Here is a 25,859-nt window from a genome sequence, read left to right on the forward strand (position 1 = left end):
CTGCCTACGAAGGTGGTATCAACAGTGGCTATTTGTGGAGCACTTACTGTGTCTGGCACTGTCTGCAGGCTTCATATTCAGCATCTAGGTTCATCCTCAAAAAGCCGAGGAGCTTGGTGTTATTCCAGTTTACCAGAGGCAAGCTCCTGGCCATGCAGTAAGTCACAGGAGCCCTTAGCATCCTATCCCTTAAGGGACTCTCCTCTTTGAAGACATACAGTGTGGTATGGTGGGAAGGATTCTAGACTATAAATCTAGCTTTTAATCTCAGCTACACCACAAACGAGTAATGCCAAATTTGACAAGTCATCAACCTAAAAAAATGAAGGAGTTGATTAGGAGACTCAGAAGATTCCTCCTACTCTAAAATGTCTGATTCTATGGACAATTCTTGCCTGAGAATAACACTAAAGCAGTGTTTTGGAAGTAGCAGGAAAGAAAGAGTCTGTAGTACTCTTGGAGTCCACTGCTGGGCCCACCCTCTCTGTGGACCTTCAGAAACAAAAGGCACAACTGATGTGGGGCTGCTGTGTATCCTGCACATCAGTGGCCAGTATGTAAAATTCATCCTAAGTATGTAAAAATGCTGACCTGCTCTCACCACACATTTATTTTTTACAGGGGGCAGGGCAAAGGCTTCCAAGGAAAAAAAGAGATCATTAACAAAAGAGATGAACTGGAGGACCAAATATTTATGACCCACAAAGAAAAATCATTATCATTTACACTGGCATTGATTTTGAAAAGTACGTGGCTCACCCCTGACCAAAACAGTAACCATTTAAATTTGGCTTATCTGTTCTGAAAACTAAATTCTGGTCTTGTTTGTGCTGCTGACAAAATGAAAACAATCACAAGAAGTTTACTCAGGTGTGTTTTTATTTCTCTTATTTTTGAGAAAATATGACTCTACGAATTTAAATGAAAATTTTAAATTATTATACAACCACATGTAAGCACTATTTGGAGATGATAAAATGAGCCTCAAGTACCTTTTCAGGGTCAAAGAGCTAAAATGATGGCAGGACACTATGAAAATCCATGTTTTCCAATATGGTAGGATAGGGGTTTAGATCTCTTAAATTCAGCAAGGGTATAATTTGCAAGTAACTATTCCCTGAAAAAAATTAGTCCGAAAAAATTGACCACATTTAGTGAAGGCCATTTTTCAGGGCGCTTGTCAGGGTGCCACGTTCTTCCCTCAGCAGCTCGCACAGGGGAAGTCTCTTTTCTGAGGTTGCGGAGCTTTCTCTGTCTGATCTGGGTCTTCACAGTGGCACAACATAATAATTTCTCTGATCAGCATGACACCATTCAATGAACTCAGGACTTAGGGAGAAGACTTGGTGTTAGCACAGCGTCAACCAAAGTTAGATGCCTGACATCTCAGAAAAGCCAACCGTTCACTTGAAGCAGGCCCCTTAGACCCAAGGAAGTCTGAAAATGAGGTTACTCAGCCAACAGGGACTGGCTGAGGGGCTGGAAGGTCCGACGGCTGATTGTCCTCTTGTTTAATAGCAATGTATGGGACTTCTTGTCCCTGGGGGTACGACAGAGCAGAGTATCCAGTGTGTAAGTGGTGACCTGGCCATTTATGTGCAATTTCCCATAGATCTCGTCAAATTTGGCCAGAAGGTTGGGTGCATCATCCTTCACTTTTTCCCTCACCTTGACCAACTGGAAGAAAGAGCAGATCATTACATCTCTACCAGATTTCTTCCTTGTTCTTTTTATTCTCTAAGAAACAAGAAACAGACCTGAGCAAAAATGTACAGTGCACAATTAAAGTGATAAAAACCAGGGTTCTGAGGCACAAAGTGGCATGACTGACTGTAAAAATTCAGAATTCATACTTGAAAACCACAGTTTCCTATAAAAGAGTGTTCAAATGGCATGTATTATACAGTGTTACACATCAGGGAAGGACATCAAATATCAATGGAATTAACTTTGTTCAGTGTAATGATTAGAGCGGGAGAAGGGTCACACCACATCGGGCTTTACATACAGTCCATGGTAACTGTTTGAATTTAGCTTAAAAGCACATCAGACGGTCTAAATGGGGCATGATCTGATTTAGGTTTAAAAAGCTGTTCAGAGAATGAATGGGAGGGTGCAGGAACATGAATAGTGGAGGCCACTACAGCAGTCCAGAGAAGAAAGGATGGTGGTTTAGAATAGAGAAAAGATGAAGAAGTCGATATATGTAAAATATATTTTGGAGAGTGAATTTTGGAGGGGAAAATCAAGGTCTGTTTTGGACATGACTGAGACACCTGTGATACACCTATGTGGACTTGGGGAGAGGCAGTTAATATACAGGTCTGGGATGTGGAGGAGAGGTCTAGGCCAGAGGTATAAACAATAAGTGTATAGCATTTAATTTTATAAATAACAGTGAGCTCAAAGTTAGAACGTGAAGCTACTTTCTGAACAAAATCAACATTGTGCCTAGTTTAATTCTTATCAAGATACAGCTTACGTACATTTCTCAGTGAAATTTAAGTGAGTTCAAGATTCCTAACAAATCCTTTGGTCATCTTCTAAATAAAGCATTTTATTTGCCAGCTGCACATTCCCCCAGCCAAACCTTCAGACAAGTAGCCTAAGCTCTTCATAATGGTTCTTGAAAAGAATAGCTTGTTTAGTCCTCAAGTTCAAGGTGAACTGATTTAATGTGCAGCATATGGCTTCTAAAAGGAGCAAACATGCCAAGCTGGAGGGAATGTGTGTTAACTTCATACACTACATCGGTTGTATCACCACAGAAATATTAAATGGCATCGTGAGTCCCATGCTAAAATTTACACAGAAAAGAGATTTTATTAATTTCATTTTAAAAAAGAAATCAACAAAAAAATAGCTAATGCTTGAGTCTTTTCGTAACAGCACTGTAGAAAATCAACAATTCTTTTTAATACTTCTGGTACAATAATAGCAGCTTAAGTTTAGTCTTATTGCCATACTTTTTTTTCCCCCCCTGGTGGTGCTGGGGACTGAACTCAGGGCCTTGTGCATGCCAGGCAAGTACTCTACCAACTGAGCTATATCCCCAGCCCCTTCACACATTTTTAATGGGTATAAATATTAAATACAGCATTTTAAAAATACAGTTGACAATATTACACTCCATACACAATCCCTCATACATGTGTTTAGAACTAACTCAAAATCTACTGGACTTGTTATAAATCAATTCATTTCTCATCAAGCAGATCCCTGAGCGGTCTCACAGTAACCAGGGGTAATACACGGAACTAGAGATTAGTTTTCAAAGTAAAAAAGTCTTATATCAGAATTTTTCCATGTAGGGTTTGTTTGGATGCTCCAGTCATGTAAATGGGTGACTGTAGGTCTAAGGAAAGACTAACATCAATGCTGTTGAGAAAACTGATTTGTATCAGTGTTATGCAATCATGTATGCATATGTGCTTATGAATGCATGTATGTACACTTACATACATACACACATGATGGTACACAAAATTTGTTCATATTTCCAGTTCCTCTATTTTAAAAATTTATTCCAGAATGGCTCGGGTGGGCCACAACCTACAGAGCCGGGACCTCAGATACAAAGAAGCTTTAAGTTAACCATATCCAGTTAGTTTCCTGACATTTCCTTTGCTGGCAGGAAGAAGTCTTCGGGCAGAAGTGAGGAATAAGTGGAAAAGGGCTGGGAGGGCAACAGTTTGACAAGGGAGAAAGCAACCACCTGCCACCTTGGTCATCAGCCTGGGCCAGGACTATTCAGGCAGAAGAAGGAGGAAGAAATAGGGAATAGGGCAGACCAACTAACAGACCACGCTGTTGGTCAAAATAACAATGCCAGTATTATTACTGACAATACGACCATTGTCAATAATTTATGATCTCTTTATAGTTCTCCTCTCCCTTATGTTACATGGCATTAGAGATGTACAAATGACTACATTTCAAATGACCAGCAATAATTCCTCTTTGCATACTTAAGCCTACAATATGGCCCAAGGGTTTGTTTCATTTTGCTTTCAATTCCTAGGAATTTCTTTTCCTCTTCATTTTTATTTAACTTTGTTTCTGAATTTTGCAAAGCATTTACTTTGTTCCAAAATCAAACATACAAGGCTCTGGTTGTAGCTCAGTGGTAGAGCTAGAGCGCTTTGTGTGAGGCACTGGGTTTGATCCTCAGCACCACATAAAAATAAATAAATAAAATGAAGGTATGGTGCCCATCTACAACTAGTTTTTAAAAAGTCAAATATACAAACAAGGTACATTCAGAAAAGTCACAGTTCTCTCACTTTTCCACAACTGTTTTGATTAAGCTTTGGTTTTTCCATCTGTTGTTTTTCAAAACTCTCAACCTATTCACATATAAATATACAGTTATGTGTCACTTAATGATGGGAATATGTTCTGAGAAATGTGTTGTCAGGCAACTTACATGAACATAAGTGTACTCAGACAAGCAAAGATTACCATGTATGTTACTAGGCATTAGAGAGCCCTCCATGCTCCCACCCCTGTATTGGCGGTTAACTCCAGGGCCTCGCATGTGCTGGCCAAGTGCTTTACCACTGAGCTACATCCTCAGCCCTTTTTATTTTGAAACATGGTCTAAGTTGCTGAGGTTGGCCCTGAACTTCCAATTGTCCTGCCTCAGCCTTCCAGGTAGCTAGGATTACAGGTATGTACCATTGCACTTGTCTAAAAGCAATATAATCTTACGAGAGTGCCATCACATAAGCAGTCAGTCACTGATCAAAATGTCATTATGTACTGCCTGCCTATATGAACACACAAATACACACACACACACACACACATTCCCTTCTTAGAGCACACCACACTGATTTGTATCTTGCTTTTTTTACTTAGTAATATATATCCAAGTGGTCCATATATGTAGTGATCCACAGAATTACATGTTGTAGTTATTCCTCATTTCTTTTAGAGTTGCATAGCAGTGCTTCCTATGAATAAAACCTAATTTGTTCAATTAGTTCTCTAAGAAAGAAACTGGGTTATTTCCAGTCTCTTGTTATTACAAATCAGCCTGCAACAAACAGCCTTCTACATACAGCTTCTTACATTTTTGTCAGTTTATGTATTCTAAGAAGTGGGAGGCTTGAGTCGAAGGGTAAATTCGTTTATAATTCTACTACATATTGCTGAATGTCTCCCCACAAGGACTATACCAATTGCATTCCCTCCACCCTCATGAGATGATGATTCCTGTTTCCTCAGAGCCTTATTGCTATGGTTTGATGTGGTTTATCCCCCCAAAGTTCATTTGTTAAAAGCTTGGTCCCCTGTGTGGCGTGGTTAAGAAGTAGTGGACCTTTAAGAGGTGAAGCTTAGTGGGAGGTCACTGTGGTCTCTGCCCTTGGAAGAGATTCTATGGGACCCTGAGTTGGTTCTTGTAAGAGGATTGGTATAAAAGAGTAAGCATGCCCCTCTCCTACTCTGGTTTCTCATCATAGCATGTGACTTCTCCTCCAATAGGAGTTTCTACTATGATGCCATCTACCATGAGGTAACACAGCCAAAGAGGCCCTTGTCAGAGCCTGTACCACAGTATTTGAACTTTCAACCTCCAAAACTGTAAACTAAGTAAACCCTTTTTCTTTGTAAGCAAAGAAATAGCAGCCTGAGGTATTTCATGACAGTAATGGAAAATGGACATTCAAAGAATAAGATGTCAAACTTTCAGATTTCTATCATCTAAGGTACAAGTAAAACCACAGGTAAGTTTTATTTTGCATTTCCTTTAATATGAGCAAGGTTAAGAATCTTTCCAAATATTTAAAGGTCATTCATAATTCTTTTAAGTGAATTCTGTCCCTATCACCCATTTTTCTTTAGGGTTGTTGGTCCTTTTCTTACAATGTTTAAAAACTGTTCTTTATATATTAAGGTTAGTTAGTTCTCTGTATAATTAAAGTTTGAAAGCTTTTCCTTCCAACTTGTTTACCTTTTGACTTTGTTATGGTGTCTCTGTCATACCGAAAAACAAAAACAAATTTATGCAGTCAAATTTACCAATCTTTTCTTTTTTGGTACTAAGGATTGAACCCAGGGCGTAGGGACACTTAACCACTGAGCTATATCCCCAGAGTTTGTTTTGTTTTGTTTTGAGACAAGGTTCTTCCTAAGTTGCTGAAGCTGACCTTGAACTGCTCCTGTGTCAGACTCTGGAGTGCTGGGATTACAGGCATGCGCCACCATACCCAGCTCAATCATTTCTTTTATTGATTTGGATTTTTGACTAAGAAAGAAAATTTTCCACTGTCAGGATATAAAGTAATTCACTAATGGTTACACTTAGTGATTGCATTATTTCATTTTGAAATTTTCATATCTTATCCATTTGGAATTTACCTTGGCTTGTGGTACAAGAACAAATAAAATTTTTGTATTCCACTGGCTCTCTACTTTTTCTAGTACCACTTCTTAGAAATGTCTATCTATTCTCATTTATCTGAGACAATGGCTTTTGTCTTCATCTAAGTATCCCTGGACTTGCAATGCTATCTCATTAGCTCACCCATTCATGTGCTATTGCCATGGTTTGCATTATAGAAGCTTTAATATGCTTTAGTATCTGCTCAGCCTTGTATTTATTATTGCTCTTTTTCATAGGGTTTTCTTAGCTATTCTTTCTTGGTTGTAATTGCATCTAAACTTAAACTACAGAAAGAAACACAGTGAAATCTTTATTGGGATCATATTATCTCATCACGTTAACTTGGGGAGAACTGACTTTATGAGGCTGAATCTTCCTACCTACATGGTAGGACAAATTTTTAGGATGAAAGATACTATACCCTATTGTTTGCAATTAGGAATGACCATGGGAAAGGAGATGTTGTGATGCTCAAAAGAATAAGACAATTTCTAGGCTGATACCCTGGAGAGGGGGCAGAGAGTACACCATGCAAGGCTGGATTAAGAGATGCGTGCAGTCACCATGGGAATATAGAGAAAGGAGCCAGAGGCTGTCTATGGGGCAGTCATTCTTTTCTGATGATTTCTATTTTCTCCATAAAACAGGAAGCAAGGTCATTAACTGAGCATAAGACAAGAGGAGAAAAGTATTGGAAGCTTTAGGGGAAAGGAAAAAGGTGTAAAATTGTCATCCACGTGTAAAAGAAACAAAGCTCATGAAAACTGTGCACAGAAAAGAGTAACATAAACAAAGATGTTTTCCTAGACTATTAGAAGACATATTCTGTCGGAATAAAACAAATCTTTGTATGCAAACAAAAGCTTTACAACAGGAATGACGGAGCTGCCATGTTTGACATCTCTTTAAGGAGATGGGTTAAAGAATCAAGAAATCAGGTGAATATTTTTAAGAGTGCTTTTTCACTTTTAAATGATTTCTGCAGCACTTGCACACTCACCACTTCCTCTGAGAACACACGTTTTTTCACAAATATTGATAAATTTCCTTCTGCAGCATTCATTAGTATATCTATCAGGGTTTCCAACATATTTGACTGGATATGGATAATAATCTGAATAAAAAAAGAAACAAGCAGGCAAAAACAAGCATGAGCCAGTATTTCAATGGTTGGAAACGCACCTAGCTACATAAGTTTGCATCAATAGGCACACGCCATGTTTTGATGCTAATTCCTAATACATTCAATCACTTGTGCAGGTTCAAAACGGTGCTTATGTTGTAACATGAGAAATTGAGACTGGACATTTAGAAGAGATTTCTGGGTTATAATTTTTGAACAAAAAAAAAACTATCTTTAAGTCGGTGACCCAGTTCATAAAGAGGATGATTCATATTCAGCATCAATTCAAGGTTCCTTACATGGTCCTTGCCTAAAGGATAACCCTCCCACTACATGCACTAGCTGATCTTCCAGTTCAGAGAAAAGGAGCCCATCCTCCTACCCTGGCACCGAGCACACGCTCTGCCTACCATGCCCTGCATTTCTCCTCCTACTGGGCATAGACAGCCTCTGGTATCTTTTTTGGACACCACTGTTGTCCACAACTAGTAGGAAGTGGAGAAGTAAAAACAAAACAAACAAACGATATTACTAGAGTTGATTAACAGCTGTGAGAGACAGGTAAGGACAGAGAGCTGAAGAGTCTAAATCTGCGAAGTGGGCTTAATGCATAACATAATGCACTGGCAGTGGATTATGTTTTTTGACATCTAATCCTATGTTCTGTTCATTACCACTCAGGAGGAGTGGCCAGCTCCAGTCCTGCATGAGAGAGGCACAACCCTCCTCATCTCTGTAGGTCTGGAGAGGAGAAACCTGGGGCCTCACTGTCAGGTGTCTGAGTTAAAACCCTGACTCATATATCTGCTGTGAGAACTTGGGTAACTGAACTTACCCTTTGACTCTTCATTTCCCTACCTATACTACGGAGGAATATTGTTTTGATAGGCCTCTATAAAATGAGCTAATGAATGTAAAGTGCCTACTGTACCTTAGCTAAACTTAAATTAAAACCTGCCCATCTCACTATCTTTGATTTCTCTCTACTAACCTCATTTCAACTCCAGGAAAAACTACCAATGATCCACCTATAGCACCTCTCCCACACTCTACTGGATTTCTTTCCTTCCTGATGCTCTGAACTATTGGATGGCTTTGGCTTTAGGGGAAGAGTTTCTTGTTAATTCCAGCAATTCTACTCCTGTCCCATCATAAAATTAGCACATCTGCAGGCCACTCCCCTCAGAATCAGTCACACACTTGAACACCAGAGTTGCCCATAACCAGTAGGAAGTGGAGAAGAATACAAATGACATATGGTATCTGCTAGAAGACCAGGGTTCCTAGTCTTCTGGTGGCTCAAATGACAGGACCTTTGGGACTCTGGAGCTTTGCCAAACAGCCTCAGCCTCCCAGACCTGCCTTAGCCTCTGAATTTTCAGCTTGATGCCCCCAAAGCTTCTCTTTGGACAGTGGGGATCTGCTATTCCAGGTGGGGTGCTGAGCCCTGCTGGAACTCTACACAGCTGTTATTGTTCCCTGACTTTTCTGATGCTTCCTCTGCCTCACCATGAACGCCTTATAAACTCATTTGTGAGTCTCTTACATCCCTTTCTTGTGGCATATGTCAGTTCACAGCAGACCCATCACCAGGTGTCTGCAGACTGACTGAGCTGATGGCTTTCACACTCTTCCCCTCCCGGCTTATGCCCTATGCAAAATACTTTGTGGGCATTTTCCTAGAAGTCTCTTCTCTTCTAAGACCATCTCCTTCTCAGATTCTCTGTTGTCATTGGCTCCATCTTTCCCTCATGAGAAATCATTTTGAAAAGTTAAGTGTAGACTCCAGTATCCTTATCTTAGACTTCTGGCCTAACCTTATTCTCTGAAATTGACCATAAATGTTGACCTAGTCATTCTCCCGAAGTCAATGGGCAATGGAGTGGGGGTGACTTTTGACAATAACCACTAAAGTATAGAAATGAAAATCATTATTACTGTTAAGTGTTACTATTTTTTTTCTGAGAAGCTTGGGAATTTTGTCTAATTCCCATTCTGAAATTTTTTCCTTTTTATTTAACTGACCTTATGTGAAACAAATACTACTAGTATTGGCAAATATTAATTGATTAAGTGTCTGGCACTATGCAAACTACCTCATTCACTTACTTCTTTCAATGCCCAAAATAAAAGAACAAGTATCATTACGGTTTCAGATCAAAGGAAATCAGGATCTACAGAGATGAAGTAACTTACCTAAAATTCAGATGGTAAGAGGTGCTTAGAATTAAGAGTTTGTATTCTTTTAAACAAAAGCCTCACTAAAAGCAATCTGTTAGCAAAGAACATACTTCTACCTCCATCCCTTCAATCACACAGACCTGTCTTCCTTCAGAACACTGCTCAACATGACCTCCTCTCCCAGACCTCAGTTAGCCCTGTCTTGTCCTTCATTCCCTCTTCTTGGAATACTCCAATGCATCTGGGATCTGTTACCCTAGTTCATCTCACACCGCTCTTCACATGGTTCAGTTCCATGGAAATATTTTCTTCTTCTCAGTCCCTTGACTGTTTCAGGAGATGGGAAGCCCTTGAAAGCTGGGGACTTTTCTTGTCCAACTCCTCACAACACAAATGCTCTCAGCACATAAGCAGGGCCTTGAAAGGAGCTGGCTGCATGGAGACTACAGTGCCTTTAATGATAATATGGTCTTCTAAAATTTTTTATTGGAACAGGAAGGTTTAGGTGACTCACTGTTCAAAAACTGGGAGCGGTGACAGAATATGCTTTTGGGAGGAATGTTTTGTGTTTGTTTTGGTTTTAGGGGTTAAGGTCATACATGTCTTGGTGGAATGAGTACAGCTCTTGCTGACCCAAGCAACAAGACTCCAAACAAGTGACACAGTAGTCCAGATAAGTCAATGGAGCCAATGGACCTTGGCAGACTGGCAATATAATAAGAATGAAAAAAGTTGATATCTACTGAATGCTTACCATGCATCAGACATAGCTAATGCACCATAGGTAATGAGCTCATTAATCACAAAGACATATGAGTTAGCTGCCACAGCTGGAATGCAATTAGCATGCAGGTTCCTCTTAAGGTCCAGTAAAGAGACTGGTGATTTTGTCTCCATTCCCTTCCTCTTTCCGCATCTATAGGAGTCCTAGCTATGCCTTCTGCCTTCAGCATTTAGCCCTGTCTTACATTTGAGTATATCTAACCTTCCCACATATTTATAAACTCCTGGAAGCAACTGCTGTTGACTCCTCTCATGGGGTGATTCTGTAACTTACACACAGAAGAGCTCAATAAAACAAAAAAAGAGCTCTTTTGAACTGAATGAAGACCTTAGGAGATCAAGTTGTTGTACACAGACTGAAAATGCAAACATTTTACTATATTTCAAGTCTTATCTTTAACCATAAAGAAGTCACTTACATTTAAATTTGTGCAAGTTATGTTCTCTGGATTCATGATTTGAGAAAAAATGGATGCAGCTTTTGCTACCTGGTTCTGAAGGAAAACAAACAAACAAACAAACAAAGTAAGTATTACCCCAAATCATGAGTTATTACTCTATCACAAAGATCATTAATGGAAGGCAGAATATGACTATTCACAAAGCCCCAGAGTATTCAGTAATCAAAAATAAATACTGCATAAACTGTGTCATCCAATAGCATATAATTCTATGCTTTAACAACCTGCCTAAGTCAAATTTTTTAAGATAGCAGCATTAGGTTAGAATTTTCTCTTGTCCCACTGGAATTAGCTTTTAAGTAAAACAAGAATGAGAAACACAAACACAAATCCTATCTCTGACATAAAAACTTCAAGCCAGAGAAGAGGTGGAAACACTTCGAGAACCCTGGAGAGGGAGCCTGGGAAGGTTTTGAAAGGATCTCACAAGGCCAACCTGAAGTGCATAACCTAAAATCATGTTTACAGTAAAGTCAACACAGTTCTAAACTAATGAGGGAAACTTTCTGGGTCCTTGTAGTGGCAGGTGAGCCAAGTCAAGGATTTCCACAGATAAGCCATGTTTGCAGGAAGCAGTGTGTGACTATGGCAGCAGCACAAAAGAGACTGTCACTGAACGCCACCACAATGCCTATTTTCATTGGCCAGGGAGAAGTAAACCTATACATACTTATAGGCAGAACTTTACATGTTATATAACATACATGTTATTAATTATTTTGCCTAAACAAAAAGCCTGCTAGTCTAGAATAGGGTTCAGGTGCCTGTTTCTTTGCTCTCTCTTAAATGAACTTCCTGCAAATGGCTGTTCTAAGAGAAATTTGTATTTTTCAGTGATGAATAATCAAAAAAGATGCAGCACATGAACTCCACAGAGACATTTTTTAAAAACGTTTTTAGTTGTAGATGGACACAATACCTTTATTTTGTTTATGTGAGGCAAGCGCTCCACCACTGAGCCACAACCCCAGCCCACACTGTGTTTTCCTTAAAGAAAGGAACACAGTAAAACAAAGATAAGAAAATAACTGGTAGATGAGGAAATTCCAATACAAAAATATTCCCAAGGATATCAAGGACACAAATGAGAAAATGAACAAGATCCCCTCAATCCTAAATGGAAGAAAATCAGGCAGACCTCAGATTTCTCCATGGCAATATTCCAAACCAGAAGACAAAAGAGCAATGCCTAAAATAATCTCAAGAAAAAGCAAGTGTCATCTCAAAAATTTAAACCTGGCCAAAAACAAAAGGCAAATAAAATAATTTTAAGGAAAGAGCTCAAGAGAATATTCCTCCTCTGAAAATATAGAAGAAAACACTTGAGCCAACAAAAAGAAGACTGGAAGAATAGTAGCAAAGCAACTAGCAAGGAACTTATTTAACTACATATAGAGGGCCAAGACAAACATGGGGAATATGGTTACAGAACAGACAGCAAATATCATACACCAGGACAACAGGGCAATGGCAATACCAACAAAAACAAGAAAAGGGAAAATGAAGATTAAGAAGTAAGGTATGCCATTTTCTTCTTTTTATTACCTGTGGGTCAAAAATATAATTTAAAGCTGATAAATATTTAAGAGAAAAGTAAACACTATGAAAGATAATGTATCAACTAAAATTAGATGGTAGTGAAGGACGAAAATAAGAGGAGAAAAAGAAAATATGCTAATTTCACCATCACTTATAGTGGGGAATTAATAGGTATTATCAAAGGAACTAGAGAATTAAGAAAATTCAATAAAGTTATAGCTTTAAAGTAATCACTAGAGCAAAAATACAAAAAACACAGAAACAACCATATGAGATATTTTAAGTTAAAAAAATTAAAGCATCAAATAAAGTAAGACCTAAGATCATCTATATGTCATATAAATATAAGCGGGTTAGGAAAGACCTGCAAACATTATAAAATTGAAATTTATGCAATGTACAAGAGATTACACCTAAAACAAAACAATTCAGAAAGAGTGGAAATCACAGAATGGGAAAACGTGTAAATATCAGGCATATGTAAACCTAGTCAAAATAAAGAGAAATTCAAACAAGGGTAGAGATATTAATGTTGTACAAAGTTGAATTCAGGGCAAAAGCATTAAACACAACCAAGAAAGGCACTATATGAAAGTGAGAGATTCAAAAATATGACATGACATCTGTACTCTAAACAATGTAACTTACACAGACATAAAGGGGAAAAAGACCTAAAAAAGAAATGAAATCATGTGCCTTAAACAATTCCCATGGACAAAGAGGGAACCAGTAGATGCCTATTGAGTGAAGGACAAGTCTTTGTCCTTCAGTGATTTGTTTCCAGCACCATATGGAAATGGAGCACCCAGATATTCTGATTTCTAATTAGAAGTAAACAAGAGTTCTCTGCCATATTGTACCAGCTGAGTAAATAACCTGGTTTGGGTAGTATTTCTCTGCCATAAAATATCTTTAACTACATAGTAAACATACAAAATATTTTGTATTTTTAAGGCCTTGGAATAGGCAGGGCTCTTTAAGAGTGGCTACTCCACCAGTGTTTCTCATTAGCTAGGATGAAACTTACTTGAAACTTTCAATTTAAAGAAATTCAAAGCTGGGCGGGGGTTATGACTCGGTGGTAGAGTGCTTGCCTAGCATGCATGAGGCAGTGGGTTCATTCCCCAGCACCACATAAAAAATAAATTTATTCTACAAATAAAATAAGGGTATTGTGCACATCTACAACTAAAAAAAATATATTAAAAAAATTCAAAGCTAAAGATATACATGTACATATACTTTTGTATGTATTACATAATATATATATATATACACATACATACATTTATATCTTTGCATGCAGTTTGTCAGGTTATACAGATTTTTTTATTAAGGATTTAAAAATGAACACACCATATAGGATTGAAGTATCTGATTTGATTAAAATTTTGTATATCACCAAATTCTTAAAAAAGTAACAGTCAAATGCTAAATAACATAAAGTTGGTTGCTATTACAACTTAAAAATTGAGTATACACACAATTACCTGTTTATATGTGCTCATTTGTTATTCTCAAAAATAATGCGTGACTATGATGTAGTCAATAGATTTTACCAGCCACGGTTTTGCTACTTTATATTCAAAACTAAGTTTGTTCTTAGTGAGAATCATAAAGTATTTTGTAGAAGGGCCAAATCACAGAATAAAAGGATAAAGTGAATTCGCCAACATTCCTAATATACAATGTTTATGCTTTCTTTAAAATTACCAAAAGATCAAAATCTCAGAAGTAGTTTGCTGCTAATACATACATATATTGTATAAAAAGGTGTATTCTGGTTTTCTTAAAACCCTTGGTGACTTTTCTACAGTGAACATTTTTATAAACTTGGTTTAATAAAAATTTTAATTTTGGAAGTGAAGTTTTGTAAAAACCTTTTTTAGTCAAACAGCAATGACTTTATTTATAGACAGTAATAACAATCACACAAAAAGCCATACATCTTAATGCCTTTGTTCTGTTATTCTAAGAGTAATGTTTACTGTATGCTTTAACATTTTTTCTGCAGTTAACATGAATGTAATTTTAAGAACAGCAGGGCGAGTTCTTTCTAAAAAGATACTTTCGACTACATTTTTTTTTCCAGTTTAAAGCAATAACTGTAGCAGTTTCTTTCAAAGTTTAACATGCCCAGTATGTCATCTTAAATCATTCTGAAATTTGCAGACTTCTTTAAAGGAAAATTGTTGTAGAGGTCATCTTGATGAAATTTTATTCTGAAGTTTTGTGACTGAGTTAAATATTAATAGTCTCATGTGTTTTACAAATAAGCTTTTTCATAAGGAAAATATTGACTTTGGGATTTGCTTTTCTCTGGGAGCTCATGTATAAAAGTAATTGTTTAAAATTGCCCCTTCTTTTATCACTGGGTTGGAAATAGCGATAAAACCTGTACACTTTAATTTATGGAAATTAAGTTCATGGGAAAAGGTTCTTATTTTAAATAATTTGTCAGGATAACTGTATTAATACTGATACCCAAATTTCACAATACCACTTAGGAAAGCCTTTTCTTTAAACAAATTACAGTTTATGTTGTTCAGAGTCTTATTTGAGATGTGTTGCTTTATTTTTCAATTAAAAATGGTTTTCTCCTAAAAAAAAGGAGTGGATTTTCCAAGGTTCCAGCTCTTTGTCCTTCATTGACTCTGAGGTATGACTCGGGGAGGTGTCCTCTCTGGGTTTCAGATGCATTCATTTATCTGATGGGGGGTTATGGGGGGTTGAGAATGGATGTTAAGCCTCAACCTAATAATAGTAATTGGGTCTAACTATGAAATCCCATTCTAGCAATGGGCTGTGGCAGGAGTCCTCATTTATCTAAGGTGAATTCAGCTTTGGAGAGCATTAATTTAAACTGCTCTCTGAGAGCATTACATAATAAACTGACCATTTGTAATCTTCATTTTAATTAACTAAGAAAATTCTCTCTAGAGTCTGGCATTCCTCTCTGGTTCCCCACAGGATCTTGGCCAACACATTCTAAATAGAAATGCATGTTAGGTCCTCAACTATAAATAAAAACATACAGGCATAGATGTAGACTGCTATGGCAACAAAGGCATTGTTTTCTTTACAGGAACTTTTTCTTTACTTCAGTCAGAAGGGTAAAAAATTAATTAAAATAAAAAATAAATGAAAGTAGGGAAGTCCTGCCCACTCCCAATTTACTTATGTGCACCCCAAATCTTACCTGGTTCAGAGCTAACGCCACTGCAAAGCAGGAGGCTCTCCTGGAAAGAACGTCTCCTTTGATTAGGGCTTCTTCTCTTAATGTAGTACAGATTTTAAAAGACTCTGGGCTATTCTGTGAGGAGACAGGATTGCTTAATAAATGTCATGAACTTTTACCTTTAAAACTAATTAATGTGCTTAGCATTTCAGATATTCTTTTGTAAGTACTTCCCAGAGCCTATCTCAAGTCAATTAAAAAGCTAAGCTCCTCATACAGCAAATAATGGTCTTTGCAAACAGAACAGGTTATCTACATGTTCGCCACTCAAATCCAGCTTAACTTTACTTTTCAAGCTGTCAACTTCTGACTTGGGGCATCCAGGTCTCTTTGTATCTGGGTAAGCTAGTTTCCAGACAAAGATGCTGTAGTAGAAAAGTACAGTCAGCCTGCTACTCTACTAAATAGTATAATAATGCTCAGTAACACTAGGAAACTTTTCTGGGAGGATTTCCAATCTGAAAATATCTATATAAGCTTAAATATTTAAAAACATCAACACTAATATGAAGATAAATTATAAAAGAATCTCCTCAAAACAGAAACCTTAAAAAAATTCAAGAATGTGAGTGACACACAAACCAGCAAGACAACAATGGTGAACCAAATCCCTTTCCACCCCGTGTCACACTGCAGGTAGATGAAGCTTTCGAGAATAGCACCAGCTGTGCGTGTGTCCTATGTCATGTCATGACTTACCTTCCAATCCTCAAACAACTCTGCATTTGATGAGAGGGCAGTTCTCAGAACTGACCTGGAATCTGCACTGCCTGACCAGCTCAGTTTTCCAACTTGTCTCTACTAAGTGAAACAAGTTATTCTTGGACACAATGCAGGAGAAAAGTCTTCTTGCTCTTCTTATGCATAAGAATTGAATTCTACCTCAGCATACACACAGGAAAGTGTCTTTAAATTGGCCAGAAAATTGACTAACTGATGCTCCAGTGTTGTGTTTTGTTGGCCTTCTGCTCCAGAAGGATCATAGGATGGTGTGGTTGGGAAGAATGTGATCTAACCCAGGTGTCAGCAAATGATAGCCCTTGGGCTATATCCAATCTACAGCAAAGAATGGTCTTTATGTTGTTAAAGGCTTATAAAAATAAAAAACAAAGAATATGTGACAGAAATTATATGTGGCAGAAACTGTATGTTCCTCAAAGCCTCAAATACTTACTATTTGGCCTTTTACAGAAAAAGCTTGCTGACTGCTGAATCCAACCTGCTCTCATTTTATAAGTGAGGTACATGCATGCTCAGTTCAAAGACAAGTCAGTTGATACAAAACTGAGACTAGACTCCAAGTTTCTCAATTTCCCATTTGGTCTCATTTCCACTGTTAACCCACCTGCCTCTCTGTTTTGGAAAGCTGGTACTGCTATATTAGGGAGCTTTTCAAAGGCCCATGTTCTTCAGCCTTGCTTGGTGTTCTTTTGTTTTCAGTATATGATTCTGTTATCCAAATATCCAAAGATTAAATGGCATGAATGACTAAAGTAATGTACTGAGGCTTGGTCATTTCACTATTTCAGTTATCAATCACTGAACAAATACTGAAAGAATAGTTTTTATGTATAAGAAACAATCCCGGTACAGTAATGACATAAGGACTTGTAAGCCAGGGCTCCTGTCCTTAGAAAGCCTTTTGAATGCCATAAACATTTATTAAAGCCCTGTCAGGTATTAGGTACTATGTCAGATGCTGGGATACAAAGAAGCCTCAGGGATCTCCTGCTGTAGGAGGAGGAAGAAATCTGGGCAAAGTTAAGTACAAGTATGTGATATAAATAGAGCACAATTAGGGGATGTTTGGAGGAGATGTCGCTTTAGTACTGGCGATCACAAAAACTTCACAGATGAGAGCAAGGTAGTTCTGGAGTTTGACACAGAAGGATGCTCTGATTTCAGAGAAAATGGCAACAGGAAAAACAGATCTAGTAGAGTCCAGCATATGAGACAACTCTAGAGTAGAGCTTGACCCTGACACAGTCTCTTGTTCTCACTATCTACACAATCTTCAGAGAAGAGTAAAAGATAATTGCTTTTCCTATGATCAAACTGTCAGACAAGACTAACTTGAGTTTTCTAAAAATGAATACATTTAAAATTGAAATATTCCCACCAGATGGAAAACAGACTTCAGAGAAACTGAACTTTATTTGTAGAGAATAAAAATAAACCCCCTTTCAAACACTACCCACAATGCCCTGAAACTTAAAAGGAAATAGTCTTACCAGTTTGTAGCAAATTGCAAACGCAAGGACATAGGTGTCTTTGGTGAACTTCACATCTTGGTTTTTCATCTCTATCAACACTTCCAAGGCATCTGCCAAAAGTGAGGAGTGGCCAGCAGTGTTAAATCCATCTACTGGTGGTGCTCAAAGCTCTAACTTGTTCAGCACCATCTACTGAATTCAGTAGAATAAAAGCTGTTCTAAAGTCATACAGCAATTAGCTAAATGTCAAATTAAATTATCAGGTCAAGTAGGAAGAACTAAAATTTTAAAAGCTGCCACAATTTTAGCATCAGCAAAATCTGAAATGTTTCATTGAAGGAATAACACGCAATGCAATGTTTTCAAATTTAAATAATGAGGTCTCCATAATTTAGCCCCTCATAAGGGTTGTTTTTGCATGGTCCATTTCCCCCCCCAATTGCTACATTACCAAAGACAGCAGAATTTTTCAACAACAGGTGGTAGTACTTACTTTTATATTTGCCTTTGATAAATAACATATCCATCAAAATATTGAATGATGTGGAGTCTGAGAAGAAACCATGTAAATGCTAATGAAGAAAAACAATACAGTTTGGTAAAAAGTTAAAACTATTAAGGAGGCATTTATACTGTATCTTCTCTATCCAAGTCTTATTCTTGCTGCATCTGGCCTCCTGAGGTCTCTAATAATCTGAAATACCAAATATTTATTTTTTGAAAAAAGTTTAAGCTGCTGCCCACTGTGTTGCCTTTGGGAATATGCACACTGAACAAGAGGCAAGAGCTCTCTGGGTTTCATAAATACAGTGAAGAACATCTGTATGAAACGTGGCTCTGAAGAAACAAACCAGTTAACCCCATAGGGTGGCCTTGGAACCTAGGTACCAACTATTAATACAATACAACAGCTATGAATATACTTGGGAAGTAAGACAGAAGGGTCTCACACAGCCATGGTCCTCAGTTCACAAATGGATAACTTTTTGAAAACAATTCACTAAACTAGTGGTTCTCGACATTTATTTCTCAACACTTTTTCATCTTGTATCTGTTTATTGTAATTGACTAAAATTGCATATATTTTTGCATATATTCCTGTGGACATGTGGCTTTGAAATATGTATACATTGTGGAACGGCCAAGTCAAGCTAAATAACATGTGCCTTGCTTCACATACTTAAAATTTTCTGTGGTGAGAACACTTAAAATCTATTCTCTTTGCAATTTGTAAGACTATAATATACTGTCATTAACTATTGTAATCATGTTATACAATATAGATCTATTCCTTCTGACTGAAACTGTGCATTATCCTTGAACCAATACGTCCCTGACATTTTCCCCAAATGAATGCCATGATGATGTGACAGGTGATATTCAAATTATGTCATTAAACGCATTGCTCAAGTTTGTTCTTTTTTGAGAACCTACCCTGTTCTAGATGCTGAGAAAAGACAAATGCTAAATAATATGCACACCCTGTTCTAAACTCTACTTGGGTTTATAATTTACTAAAGCTCAATTCTGGTGGAGGAGAAAATGAACAAGTGAATACAAACGAAGAAGAAAACTATAATTTCAGGCATCAATAAAGGTTAGAGACAGGAGAGGTGTGAAAAGCAGAGAGGGAAGACTTCTGAGAAGACAGCTCAGTGGAAAATTAGGTCTTATGCACTTATTCTTTTTTATTTAATATTTTATTAGTTGTTGATGGACCTTTATTTATTTTTATGTGGTGCTGAGAATTGATCCCAGTGCCTCACACATGCTAGGCAAGCACTTGACCACTGAGCCACAACCCCAGCCCTCACTAATTCTTAATTCTGTTCATTCTACTCGAAAAAACTTACTTACATAGGAATTTTTCATAAATGATTTTAAAAAAACCTTCTTCTTTTTCACCATCATATTCACAACTTTACTATAGTGAAACACTTGTCTTCCAGTGATTACAACAATAAAACATGCTTATTTAAAAAGTCAAACAATACAAAATTATATGAAATGAAGTGAGAATTTTTAATAATTCTAATATCAAAGATATACAGTATAGTTTCCTGAGTTTCAACAGCCACATAGTAAAATATATATTTGTATATATATTTTTTCTTCTTTTAAGGAAAAAAAATAAGATCAAACTATTGGTAATGTTCTGAAACTACCTTTGTCTGCTTTATCATCTGTCCAACATACAGGTGTCCTTAAGGCAGGACAAGCCTAGGGGTAAGAGTTCCACCACATACAGAACACTTTATATGAAAAAGAGAAAGAGGCAAAAGGACAAAGTAATTTGTTATAGAGGTTACTAAATATACTAAAATGTACACAGTGGCCAGTCCCAGCCCCCAAATTCAACAAATATTTCTGACCAAGGATGAATTTATAATGTCTCCAAGCCTCAGTCTCCTCATCATCTTACCAGATTTACTGTGGAAAACAATGAAATGAAATGTGTAAAGTGCAAAAATACAATGTTGAGGATGCAGCAAATATTAAATAATTGCAAAAATAACTATTATTTTTATTTTTAGGAAAAGAAAATCATAATATGTGAAAACATTTTGAAATGGGACAAGAATAGGGCCCAGAGGGGCACACCTGTAATCCCAGCAACTTGGGAGGCTCAGGCAGGAGGATCGCCAAGTTCAAGACCAGCCTCAGCAACTCAGCGAGGCCCAAAGCAACTTAGAGAGACCTTGCCTCAAAATAACATTAAAAAGGGTTGGGGACGTAGTGGTAAAGGGATCTCTGGGTTCAATTCTCAGTACCAAAAAAAAAAAAAAAAAAACCCCAAGTGGACAAGAACTTTACAAATGTAGTCTTCCATCAGAAATAAAAACAAAAAAAGATCACAGGTAAAAGATAAGAAAGGGATCATATAATGCCACCTTGTCTTAAGCCATCCTTCCCTGAAAGTTCCTGAAAAAAAAGAGGTCAGCATATTCTCAAAATGTGGCACATACCACTGCAAAGGCATAGAGACTTATACTACTTGGTATAAACCAACCCCAAGGAAACTTTTAATATGCAGAGAATTGAATTATTCATTCAGTGTAGTGGCCTTTGTCTGAAAATCTAACCCAGGAATAATGTGTATTGAAAAGATGTCTTTTCTGATAATGACAAAATATACCCCTTGAGGAAATCATTTTGGCAGGCAAATTAATCAGGAAAAAATAACCTGGTCTTTGATGAGCTCCACTGCAGACTCCTCAAGATCCAACTCATAACACAGCCTCATGAAAACAGGTCCAAACTTATATTCCCCCAAAGTGACATTTCTGTTCTCTGTATGGTACCTGGTAATCAAAATGATTCAATAAGTCAAAAGGTGGGACACAGTAAAAAGGACAGATAACAGCATGGTATGCACTCTGCTAGGTGCTAAGGACACAATAAGGAATGAGATACTCCAATCTGGAAAGAGAAAAGTGGAGATTTGAACAAAATCAGAGAATCCTGGAGTGCAGAAATATGTCAGGCATTTTAAACAGACTCTATTGGAGGCCAACAAACACTGTGCAATAAAAGCAAGAGGAGAAAATGTACATTGCGATCATTCTCTAAATTAAGCATCAATGGAATTGATCTGAGAATAAGGCTAAGTTAGGAAACAGCAGGGTTCTGTCTCCTCAGAACTGGCCCCACCTACAAGAAAAGAAAGGTAAGGAGCAGGGTTGATGGTCTGGGCTCCTCCAAGCTGGCTTCATGCCCATACAGGACAGCAGACAACTGACACATTTCACAATTTATGGCGATCTCTGCTTTTATAAGCTCACAAAAAAAGTAGGCATATGTGAACCATGACCACCTAGTATAAATTAAATGCACTTATATAATTTGTAAGTCTTGGGAAAAGGTGAATTTCAAGGACAGCAATGTATTTTATGTAGCTTGAGAGTTCTATAGGTGGCCAGTCTGAAACTGCAAAACTGTGAATCAATAGTACAAGTTACTTACAATAACCCACCCTTCCTGTAGACACTGTGAGGATAATCTGGTGAACATGTCAACGATTTTCATGACGTGAATGATTTTAAAATATGGAGAAAAGCTCTGACTTTACAAAAGAGAATATTTTTTACCCTTTGCTGAAATAGCTGAGGCAAGTAGGAGAGGCATTATGGCTGGTCTATTCTAAACTTATGTACTGCCCAGGGACTATGTACTTTTGAAGATACACTTTATAACCCAACTTCAGAAGTTATAAATTATTCACTGCTTCATTATAACTCTTTTGAATTAAGTTATGAAAAAACAAGAGCAAGTACTGGTTAAGGAATTTAGACTCCAATTCCAAAATGCTGGTTCAAATTCCAGCTCTTCTACTTACAAATTATGTAACCATGAGCAAATTAACAAAACCCTTCAGTGCCTCAGTTTCCTCATCTATAAAATGGAGAGAAGAGAACTCAACTCAAAATATTCTGTGAAGATTAAATGAGATAAGACTTGCTTATAGGACACAGGAAGTCCTTAGTATGTTAGCTCTTATACAACGCACGGCATGCTGAGAAACACCTCTAAAATCTGTACTTCAGTACAGTCTCATATGAAACTTGTGCCAGATTAAAAACAACAGAAAGCAAAAACAAATGTTTTCCCTAGTTGACATTTACATTCAAAATGAAATTCAAGACAATAAAAGTGCTAGAAAGTCACTGAGATAATGAACTGCCACTTGACAAGAAATATTCAAGTAAGAGGATGTAATATCCCTCCACAAACCAAATTTCAGCATTTGGTCAAGACTATAAGGGGATTAAGTTACTCCCCATTTGTGGCTTTATTAAAAGATAAAAAACATAAAATTTATTTCTGTTTCAGCTCATGACCCCCTTTCCCATCTTCCCACTTGTCCAGCTATCTACAGAGGGAAAGGCCAACTGGGTAGAACTATTTGCATCAATAAAGAATTGAGAGTCATACTTTGAATGTTTATGATAAAAATAAGAGTGGAAAGAGAGTTCAGAATTTTTAACCCATTTTGCTACTCTTACGAACATCTGTTGGCTTTAGGTAGTAAAAGGAGGAGTGAGAGGGGAAATTGCCAGAAGGTCCCCAATCATTAAACACCATGAAATTTGAGTATGCAACTGTAAATCAGCCTAATCCTTTCGTAAAAACATTGACATTTTATATTGACAAATTTTAACAAGTCCCTACTGTCTGCTGTGGTTTCGATTTGGTTTGTTCCCCAGGGGTCTGTGTGGTGGAAGCTTGCTCTCAGGGCGACAACAATGAGGTATAAGTATTATTTTAGACGTGGGGGCCTAATGGAAGGTCCTTAAGTCAACTGAGAATGCTGCAAGGAATTAAGGTGGTTTTTGACCTGTTGGTAGTTCTTGAGAGACAGTTGTTACAAAAGGCCAAGAGTGGCTCCACCTATTCTCTGGCTTCCCACATGCAGATGTGATCACATGGTTCTCATATTCTCCCACTGCTGCCACCAACTACATGGCACCATCAAGAGAAATGAGGTAATGCCAGTGCCATGAGCTAAATAAAACACTTTTTTCATAAGTAACCTGTCTCCAGTGTTCTATTATAGTGATGGAAAGCTGCCTAATACACCCTCTGATCTCCCTCACCCCAAAAAAGAAACAAAGAATTAGTTTTATGCAGAATTGCTCCTAAGGGCTTTATGTATACTGGTGAAAAACTAGAAACAATTTATATGTCCAACATATAGAGGGGACATAGTTATTTAAGGTAGTTAATTTATAATGGAGTATTATATTGTCATCAAAAGGTGTAAGGTTTCCTGGGTGCTGGGCAATATGGCACACAACCACAATCCCAGCAATTTGGGAGGGTGAGGCAGGAGGATTCCAAGTTCAAGGCCAGCCTTAGCAACCTAGCAAGAAAGATCCAGTCTTCACAAAAAGGTAGGGGTGGTGGCAGCAGCTGAGAATGTACTCAATGGCAAAGCACCCCTGGGTTCAATCCCTAGTACCACCACCAAAAATAAATAAATAAATAAATAAATATATAGATAGATAAGATGCTTTCTGAATATATGTTAATAAAGGAAAATTATGCTATAATATTATTTAGAAAACAAAATATCATTACATATATAATAATAATTATAACTATATAAAATAAAACTTACCAAAAGCGTAACTTTTTGTATAGAAAAAAAATCTGTATAAAAATACTCCCAGTAGCTTCTTAGATTAATAGATGGTGGTCATCAGTTTCTTCCCTCCCTGTATGTGCATGCTGCTCCATCCATCCAGAGGGGGGATCCATTTCCCCTCACTTTGACTTTGTGAGCCAGTGCCACTCAAATTACATTAAAGATTGGTGAGGCATTTCAGGAGAGCACATGTGGCCACATGGAGGTAGCAGAAATTCAAGTGAAGCCTTCTTGGACCCTCCAGCACCTTCTAACATGGGAAGCTCTACTAATAAATCAGAAAGGTCAAACAGGTCTAAGGAGGAAGCAGAACAGCTAGGAGTCCACTGAACTGATCAAAGAAAGAAACACTGAAGCCTGCACTGATATCAGTACTAGGGAGTGAGCAAGCACTGGGATTTCTTATTCCATCCGGGAAATGAGGGAAATCAGACTAAGGGAAAAATGCTCCAAAATATTTGTCCTGTATGACAGGTCAATTAGATAGAAGACACAGGAAGAGAAATAAGTTTGTGTATGTTAAGAGGGTAGGGAAGTGGAATCAGTGATTAGATTGATGATTTCTTTGTCCATGAATTACTGTAGCCTGTCCTCAGCCCCTGGCATGTAGTGCAAACCCAGTAAGTGTTCATTCAGTGAATAAATGTCAGTGTCTGGGGTTTAAAGCAAGGCATTTGGACAAGATTTGGAAAGAATCAATGTAGAGGTGATAGCTGAAATCTTAGAGGTGGGTGAAGTTGCTCTGGGAAAGGAACAGAATAATAAGAAAGGAAGGCTGGAGGAATTCTAAAGAAATGCCTCACCTGTACATGACATTTTTAGCCAGCTCCACATCATCCCGGGTCTGACACAAATGAAGCAAAGTTCTCAACTCGTCCTTTAAGATGAGTTTGTTCTGGGTCAATTTCTCTTCCAAGTTTCTAAAATAGGTTTCTGGAAGAAAGCACAGGATGTGGCCATCACTCAGGCTAAGACTGTAAGGGGGTTGACCTCAGGGAAAACAGGAAGCTCACTGCAAAGGGGCACTGAAAGGGGTTGCTGAGCATACAGCTCCCCTCACTGACTGATTCCTCTAGAACACTGAGTGTCATGTGTCCCTAAAGCAAACCTGTGACATAGGGTTACTGGCCCACGCCCCACTCAAAACTTTCTACAACAGAACTTCTACGAGTGGGAGTACACAGAAAGGCATTTTTGATTCCCTGGGAGATCCTCAGGTATGCCAACTTTTGAGAACTACTGTCCCAGAGTCTTACCCAAATAACCTAATCTACAGGAAGCTTACAAGAAGAAAACATAATCAGATACCCAAATCATCAATTAGCAGGGCACCAAACAGGAAAATGAAATTGTGATCTGAACATGGGTATATCCATGATGTTGACTTCATGTTTCTTTTATCTGGCTCATTTTCACTTTTCTTTCATTCCTCTTGGTTTCTCTTTACTCAGTTCTTAGAAAGCATGCCACAGTACTATATAACTTTTTTAAAAAGTCCACTAGTGAGCATTTAGTAACAGAAGCACTTCAAGGTCATCACAGTCTAGCTTTGTCCCTTATCTTTGTGTCTAATCAACTATAGGGACAAACACCAAAAGGAAGCACTGCTTCTTGGCATTAGGAAGGGGCTACATTATCACTAAATGTGGGGTGGGATGCAAGGCAGGAACCAAGCAAGCATCTGCTTTCCAGGGCTGTTCTCACATTGGAAGCTGCCAAGAAATATCTACAATTTGTTCCAAGGCCCAGAGCTTTGAAGGAATGCTGATGGAAGTGGCACAATATATA

At 37.7% G+C, this 25,859-nt stretch overlaps 1 protein-coding gene across 4 annotated transcripts in view; it reads right to left on the reverse strand.

The window, feature by feature from the left end:
• Nucleotides 1-861: 861 nt before the first annotated feature.
• Ptcd2 (pentatricopeptide repeat domain 2) overlaps nucleotides 862-25,859 on the reverse strand; it is a 29,006-nt gene continuing 4,008 nt past the window's right edge. For 2 of the 4 annotated variants that reach the window (XM_015497811.2, XM_048800152.1), the window contains exons 3-10: nucleotides 24,875-25,004; nucleotides 21,111-21,228; nucleotides 18,420-18,498; nucleotides 17,945-18,036; nucleotides 15,675-15,788; nucleotides 10,895-10,969; nucleotides 7,389-7,502; nucleotides 862-1,677 (exon numbers count right to left, since the gene is read on the reverse strand). In XM_015497811.2, the coding sequence (XP_015353297.1) occupies nucleotides 1,450-1,677; nucleotides 7,389-7,502; nucleotides 10,895-10,969; nucleotides 15,675-15,788; nucleotides 17,945-18,036; nucleotides 18,420-18,498; nucleotides 21,111-21,228; nucleotides 24,875-25,004 (950 nt within the window). In that variant the 3' untranslated portion in view covers nucleotides 862-1,449. The other 2 variants (XM_015497812.2, XM_048800153.1) reach the window with 2 other exon arrangements.

The sequence above is a fragment of the Marmota marmota genome, unplaced genomic scaffold, assembly GCF_001458135.2.
Source record: "Marmota marmota marmota unplaced genomic scaffold, marMar, whole genome shotgun sequence".
In the NCBI taxonomy this organism is placed as follows: Eukaryota; Metazoa; Chordata; class Mammalia; order Rodentia; family Sciuridae; genus Marmota; species Marmota marmota.